General features: G+C 52.9%; 1 protein-coding gene across 1 annotated transcript; it reads right to left on the reverse strand.

Moving 5' to 3' along the window:
* Positions 1-256: 256 nt before the first annotated feature.
* Positions 257-6,019, reverse strand: LOC119315812 (putative transcription factor bHLH041). The gene is made up of 6 exons (XM_037590284.1): positions 6,007-6,019; positions 4,339-4,579; positions 4,003-4,243; positions 3,095-3,925; positions 2,549-2,995; positions 257-579 (listed from the first exon to the last, which is right to left on the reverse strand). Exons 1-6 carry the CDS (start codon positions 6,017-6,019, stop codon positions 487-489), a joined length of 1,866 nt encoding a protein of 621 aa, XP_037446181.1. The 3' UTR covers positions 257-486.
* Between the last annotated feature and the right edge of the window lie 2,188 nt (positions 6,020-8,207).

The raw sequence follows: 8,207 nt of genomic DNA on the forward strand, positions 1-8,207 counted from the left end.
ATAAAGCCGAAGCCCACGCGTCGGTGCAAATGAATCCAAGAGGGTTCCGTTTAACTTGACAGAGTACCTCACCGATGTAACAGAGTTCATATTGTGTGTGCCTTCTATGTAAAAGTCTATTGATGCTACATTTTAAGGCAATGAAACGGGCCTGTCGAAAATATAGAGAGAGGCAAAGATTATGCGTGAGATGATGTGACTGCGTGAACGCATATACGTTATGTTTTGTGTTTCTTAAACAAGCAAGGTCTAATCGAGTCACTCTGTCTCGAATCCATCAAAAATGCAGAATACAGTTACTCAAAGTCCTCCGGGAGCAAGTTTAAGAAAAAAAATAAAAAAAAGTCCTTCACGAGCACAAGTTACAGAAATCTAGAAATGCCGTGGCCGTGTGCCCGTAACCGGCAATCCAGTTTTGAGCATACTGCAGCGTCGGCTCGGTCCCTATCTCGCAAACTGACCCAGCCGATACGGACCGTGGGCGGGTCAAAGTTCGTCGGACGACGGCGGTGTCACCAGACCAACGACAGCCCTCGTGACAGCATCCTTCAACGCCTCCTCGTCGAATTCGCCAGCAGCCTACAAGATTCACAGCCAGTCAATTCCACCGGTTATTTTTAATCTCGCACGTCGTTCATGCACACGTGTGGGCTAGAGAGGCAAAGAGGAATACATCCCGCGTTGCATTGGTAGCTAAAATAATAAGAAATATTTAAAGGCAATCCTAGAATCAGAGCGGTTTACAAAACAAATCATACACGATTCCGAACGTACAAATATGACTACAGACACAATTTGTTCCACGCAAGAATTAGGTCATGTCCACCATTATTCGTAACCTTGTTCACAAAAAAAATTTTAAAAATCATGCCTGGCATTTCAAATTCGAAATTTCGTCAATTCTTGCAGTAAAACTTTTTCTATCCCATCCCTATTGATCATTCTTGAAGTAAAATCTTAGGACGACGATAACGTGTGGGCGTTAAAGGGTTTGCCCACACGTTTTGTGTGGTGTCTAAGAGGACCAGCCCACACGCCTATGTGTGGGCAAAAGAAGTAATGCTCACACGTCTTTTTTCCTCGCGGTCCCTCTCACAAGCATACTTGTGGGCAAAATAGATAACGCCCACACGACCTCTCTCAAGCACCTATCTCACGGTCCTGCACGTCCAGCGTGACAGTCACCACGCGTCCCACAGTTGGCATGGTCCGGACTCTCTTCAATGTCCATTTAATTGCAGTTGTCATGTTGCTGTACTACAGTTGCCATGTCTGACAACTACATTTGCCATGGTTGCTCAACTGCAGTTGCCATCTCAGATCAAGTGTCAGATGCCATTTTTTAGACAACTGCAGTTGTTGCCATGTATGGTCTGGTTACTACGGTTGCCATGATTTGAAAATTTTAGGATTTGTCACCTACTAACACTAGGCAGTTGCCATGTATGGTCTGATTTACTACAGTTGCCATGATTTAAAAACTTCAGGAGTTGCCACTACTAACACTAGGCAATTGCCGTGTAGCGCTACAAAAAGACATCGCAAAATAACATGTTCGGGTAAAGAGAGAGTTGTCATCTGCTTACGAACACACTAGGGCAGTTGCTATGTACCCTGCAAAACACATGGCAATTGACATGTTCGGGTAAAAGAGTGAGTTGTCATCTGCTTACAAGCACATTAGGACAGTTGCCATGTACCCTGCAAAACACATGACAAGTGACAGCTTTGAATGTGGAAGAGGAGACGTGTTTGGGCGAACTGATAAATGCCCACACACCAGCCATGTAAGTGAGTGAAAACTGACACGTGGACGAACTGCTAAACGCCCACACATCGATCCCTTCGTGTGGTGAAACGGACGTGTGGACGACCAGATAAATGCACACACACCAGTCCAGTCCTACGTAGCACCACAAACATGCCAAGATTCAAGCATCCACAAACGGACGCGGATTCATACATGTGGGCAAGATGCAAGCGCGCACACGTGTGGGGCCGAAATCTTAAGGAGAGCGAGATTGGACAGGGCAGTTTGTGTGGACGGCATTAGTAGGTATTCTGGCCAAGCAAAGCATTGTTTCCGGCCAAAGTCAGTCAGTCAGTCATGGCGATTAAAACGACTCGGTTATGGTTGTCTTTCTATATTTTCTTGCGGTGGGGAACAAATTTAGATCATGAAAGGGATATGTATTTCGAGACGTATTAATAGCGGATGAAGCTTCTCTGAAACTGAAAGGAACAGGACGAGAAGGGACTTCGAATGGAAGAGGAAAAGGTACGATTGATGGCCGTGACGTCACCAGAGAAGGCGGTCTAAGTTTTCTCGCTGAGTTTTCGCCTGCAGGTCGCCGTCGGCGAAATACTCAGGAGCTACTACTCCGTTTGACTTTGACCTGGCTCTGAACCCACCAAATCTCACGTGTATGGCCTACACCTAACCGCGGCAATTATATATATATATATATATATATATATATATATATATATATATATACACATATATATATATAAACAAAAATCATCGTGACGTACGTACGGCGCGTACCGTTGCACGGAGTGTCAAGCTCGCCTGAGCAATGCCGCCGTCGCCGGTGCCCTGCGGCTGCCTGGCGTCGACGGCGACCACCGAGAAACGGTGGCCGGCCGTGTCCTTGAGCAGCGCCAGCACGCGGGCCACTAGATCCGACAGGTCGCCTGCCGCCGCCACCCTTATGGTCACCTCACGGCACTGCCCCGTCGAGAACGACGAGGACGATGTTGACGCGCCGGCGCTGCTAGTGGCCACCTCAACTTGTACCCTCTTTGACGAGCCGCCTGCCTGAAGGGCTGCTTGGTCAGGCCTATCCCTGGAGTTGCCGTTGGTGATGCGTTGGTGTTGCTGGATCTGCGCCGCCGTCTCGAGGCTTCGGTTCCTGGCTTCCAGCTCGGAAATCTGGGCTATCAGAACGTTCATGTAGTCCAGAGTGTTGGCGAGGACTGTAGCTTTGTCTTTCTGCAGAAAGAAAAAGAATGTACAAAGCAAATTAACGTAAAAAAGCATATATGAATTCATGATGAATATGTGCATAACGGAATGCATGTCATCACGTACCTTTGATCCGGGAGGAAGCAGCCCTCTCAGCGCCTCAAAGCTCTCGTTGAGCCTCTCCCGCCGCCTCCGCTCCGATATCATATGGTGCAGCTGGCTGCTCGTCGGGGCTGGGGGCGCGGCCTCCTCGTCTTCCTCCCGCCACCGCTGCGTCGTCGTCCCCGTGGTGCGCTCCTGGCCGTTGTTGTTCAGCGTGTTCATCCTTCTCAGGATAGAGATGCCCATCTTGATCATCCGCTGCCCAGGTGCGTCCGACGGCCGCCGCGGCGCCCTTGGCGCCAGCGCCGCGTTGTACGGCCGGAACGCCGTCGTCGTCGAGCCACGGCGCGGCGACCGATGCGCGCGACGGTAGCCTAGCGGAGGCGTGGGCGTGTTAGGCATAGCCGACGACGAGGAGGAGGATGCGGAGATGACCGCGAGCATGGCCTGCGCCATCGCGACGTCGTCGGCCTCGGGGCTCGGGAAGTGGACGTGGCCGTGGACATGGGCAGGGCCGTGCCGGCTAAATGGCACGGGATGCGGCGGACGGGGCGGGTGAGGAAGAGGTCCCGCCGTTAGGTCCCGGGGAGACGTCGTGGTGGACGACGACATGGCCATCGTGCGCAGCAGCGACGTCGAGCCGTCTGCCGGGCTGTCCACGGAGATGGACGGCAGAGAGGAGGAGGAGGACGACGGCCGCGTCGGCGGGAGCTGGAGCAGTTCCTCAAGCAGCGACTGCTGGAAGAAATCCTCCGAGAATATCTGACCGAGGCCGGCCTGAAGGTTCATCTGTCCCGCCGGCGTCGACATGCCGACCTCGATCTCGCCGCTTTCGCATCCCATGAAGGCCGCCACCTGCCGCGCGCATAAGCACTGCTCAGGGTCGTTCAAATGCATGCATGTTATACTCAAGCGAGGGTAATCAGGCAAACCTTAATGCCAGCTTCCTGGTAGAACTGCAGCTGCACCGGCGACGACGCCGAGGCCGCCAGTTCGTGCTCCGACAGCTCCATGTACGCCCGGCCGTCCTCGTAAGCCCACCCTGGCACGCACCCGCTTACGGCCGCGCAGAGCGAACCCTTGTATGCGTCGAACAGAGCGCGCTCGCGGTCGACGTCACCGCTGCCGCCATCGCGGAGCCATGCGTCCAGGCACAACAGCTGGCGGCGAGCTCTGCTCATGGTTGCATTGCGTGCATTCGGGCGTTGCATGTAAGAGACGACCCATCCGAAGCAGCAAATAACTAATTGAAATCGAGGCTTAATTACCTGTTGGCGGCTGTGAAAGGAGGAGTAGGACGGTGGCCGCCGGCCGGGATCGGCGCCCAGACGCAGAGGTAGGCGCAGGCGGGGACGCGCGACGCCGCTTGCTGAAGGATGCGCAGCCGGGATTCCTGGCCAAGCACGAAGAGCGTGTCCATCATATTCCGGAAGCGGCACGCCGAGAGATGGCCACCGCAGTGTCCTCCATCGCCTCCCGACGTCGATGATCGATGATGGTTCGTTGTCGCTGCCGAGTCATGGGTATTATATATACGATGGAATCGGTCGGGGGTGGCGATGCAAATGTGTATGCATGCATGTGTGGACGTGAGTGGAGGGAAAAGTATTAGAGTAACAGTACCAGCTAGTAGTAGTAGTATAGTGCGGTTGGGGAGGGAGCTGGTTTGGCTCCGAGAGAATGGATGGAGACATGGGACGGGGGGTTGAAAAGTATGAAGATGCTGGAAAGTCGTTCAAAGGTGGTGACGGGCTTCAAAGAGGGTCAAACTAGGGTGGCAACGAGGGAGGGGGTTGCTGGATGGTTGATCTTTAGTTCAGCTTCTCAGCTCATCTCATCCTTGGCCTCTCCCAAACTCATATGGGTTAAGAGCATCTCCAGCCGGCCTCACAAGAAGCCTTTCCAAGGCACTTTTTGGATGTCGGCGGATAAAAAACGCCCCACTCGAATCCCAGAGACACGTTTTTTGCCGGATTTCGCGAGATTTACGGCCGGCGCTATTACACCAAACCCAGCCCCCCGGGGGGCAGCTGGGGACGCCGGCAGATGACTTTTGCATGCATAGGGCCACTCGTCAGCCCCCCCTCTCTCTCCTCTCTCCCCCCTTTCTTTATTTTCTTTCTCCTCTCCTCTTCCTTTCCTTCCACACAGCACGCATGGCCGGGGCAGGGCTCGCGGACCATCTCCTTCCTCCTCGCTTGGGCGCCATGGCCACCATCCTCGCAAGATCCAGCCCATCTCCTCCGCGTCCGCCGAGTGGGCGTTCCAGTGGACCCGGTCGGCGCCGTCGCTCGCCGCCGAGTTCGTGGGCGGCCCGCTCAAGCGCTGGTGGGATTGGTGCCTCGGATGGCTGAGGCTTCGCCGGTGACCTGGAGATGAACGAGGAGGAGGCGGCCACGCTCGGCCGGGGCACCTGGGCGTGCGCTCTGGGGTCCGCCGCGTTGTCGCGTCCGACCACTCGCTGCCCACCATGCAGTGCCTAGAGCGCGAAGCTCGCGAACGACGCCGCCACGACTGCCCCCGCCGTCGCGGCGCCGGCCACGGCCCCTTATGAAAGCGGGTGCGGCGTCTTGGCATTCTTCCGAGCGGACCGAGCCGCTTGCAACTAAGCTGGTCGGCGGTGCCGAAACCGTCGTTGGTGTCGCTGGCGGCGTCATGCCCAGGAGTTGCGAAATGGATGAAAGTGTCGGGTCGAGGACCCTCGCCGGGTTGCTCCCCCTCCGGCGTCGTCCCCTCCTGCTCAACTTAGCGCATGCGCATGCCGTAGCATTTTCAACGGAACCCCAAATCTCTCTCAAAAAGATGGATTCTTCATAAAAATTAATAAAAGAAACGTTTTGCGGGAAGTCTTTCAGCACGGCGCCGGTGGATTTGGCTCGTGGCCATAAGCGTTTTGGGTTGCCTTGAATGCATGGCATCAGCGTGACATCACTGACAATGGGGCCCCATGTCTAGTTAGTTTAAATTAAACACCCTATTAAAATATGTGAAATGACATATGGGCCCCATTGACCCTGCATGTCAGTGTCTGTGGCTGGATCTGCCCTGTGTAATAAAAGTAATTTGCTGTTTAATTCGAATTAAATAAATTCCAGGATTTTTAGAAATTGAATAACATTTACTAAATTAATAGAAAATAATCCATAAGTCAGATAAAAAAGTTTTCTACATGTAAGTTGTTAAGAAAAATGAGACGAAACTGAATACGCTCCTCCGTCATGTGCCCCTAGCATAGAGAACATGTAACCGTCCCCCACCGTTACATCTGTCCGAGAAATGCAAACTTCAGGAAAACATTTTCGGATGTTTTCCCCCTTCACAGGTATCGTGTAGCACTATGATAGTGTTGGAAATATGCCCTAGAGGCAATAATAAATTGATTATTATTATATTTCCTTGTTCATGATAATCGTTTATTATCCATTCTAGAATTGTATTGATAGGAAACTCAGATACATGTGTGGATACATAGACAACACCATGTCCCTAGTAAGCCTCTAGTTGACTAGCTCGTTAATCAATAGATGGTTACGGTTTCCTGACCATGGACATTGGATGTCGTTGATAACGGGATCACATCATTAGGAGAATGATGTGATGGACAAGACCCAATCCTAAGCCTAGCACAAGATCATGTAGTTCGTATGCTAAAGCTTTTCTAATGTCAAGTATCATTTCCTTAGACCATGAGATTGTGCAACTCCCGGATACCGTAGGAGTGCTTTGGGTGTGCCAAACGTCACAACGTAACTGGGTGGTTATAAAGGTACACTACGGGTATCTCTGAAAGTGTCTGTTGGGTTGGCACGAATCGAGATTGGGATTTTGTCACTCCGTGTAAACGGAGAGGTATCTCTGGGCCCACTCGGTAGGACATCATCATAATGTGCACAATGTGACCAAGGGATTGATCACGGGATGATGTGTTACGAAATGAGTAAAGAGACTTGCTGGTAACGAGATTGAACAAGGTATCGGTATACCGACGATCGAATCTCGGGCAAGTACCATACCGCTAGACAAAGGGAATTGTATACGGGATTGATTGAGTCCTTGACATCGTGGTTCATCCGATGAGATCATCGTGGAACATGTGGGAGCCAACATGGGTATCCAGATCCCGCTGTTGGTTATTGACCGGAGAACGTCACGGTCATGTCTGCATGTCTCCCGAACCCGTAGGGTCTACACACTTAAGGTTCGATGACGCTAGGGTTATAAAGGAAGTTTGTATGTGGTTACCGAATGTTGCTCGGAGTCCCGGATGAGATCCCGGACGTCACGAGGAGTTCCGGAATGGTCCGGAGGTAAAGATTTATATATAGGAAGTCCTGTTTCGGCCATCGGGACAAGTTTCGGGGTCATCGGTATTGTACCGGGACCACCGGAAGGGTCCCGGGGGCCCACCGGGTGGGGCCACCTGCCCGGGGGGCCACATGGGCTGTAGGGGGTGCGCCTTGGCCTACATGGGCCAAGGGCACCAGCCCCAAGAGGCCCATGCGCCTAGGGAACCCTAGAGGGAAGAGTCCTCAAGGGGGAAGGCACCTCCGAGGTGCCTTGGGGAGGATGGACTCCTCCCCCCCCTCTTAGCCGCACCCCTTTCTTGGAGGAAGGGGCAAGGCTGCGCCTTCCCCCTCTCCCCTGCCCCTATATATAGTGGAGGGGAGGGAGGGCATCCATACCTGAGCCCTTGGCGCCTCCCTCCCTTCCGTGACACCTCCTCCTCTCCCGTAGGTGCTTGGCGAAGCCCTGCAGGATTGCCACGCTCCTCCATCACCACCACGCCGTTGTGCTGCTGCTGGATGGAGTCTTCCTCAACCTCTCCCTCTCTCCTTGCTGGATCAAGGCGTGGGAGACATCGTCGAGCTGTACGTGTGTTGAACGCGGAGGTGCCGTCCGTTCGGCACTAGGATCATCGGTGATCTGAATCACGACGAGTACGACTCCATCAACCCCGTTCACTTGAACGCTTCCGCTTAGCGATCTACAAGGGTATGTAGATGCACTCTCCTTTCTACTCGTTGCTGGTCTCTCCATAGATAGATCTTGGTGTTACGTAGGAAAATTTTGAATTTCTGCTACGTTCCCCAACAGTGGCATCATGAGCTAGGTCTATTGCGTAGATTCTTTGCACGAG

The sequence above is a fragment of the Triticum dicoccoides genome, chromosome 6A (assembly GCF_002162155.2).
Source record: "Triticum dicoccoides isolate Atlit2015 ecotype Zavitan chromosome 6A, WEW_v2.0, whole genome shotgun sequence".
Classification (NCBI taxonomy): Eukaryota; Viridiplantae; Streptophyta; class Magnoliopsida; order Poales; family Poaceae; genus Triticum; species Triticum dicoccoides.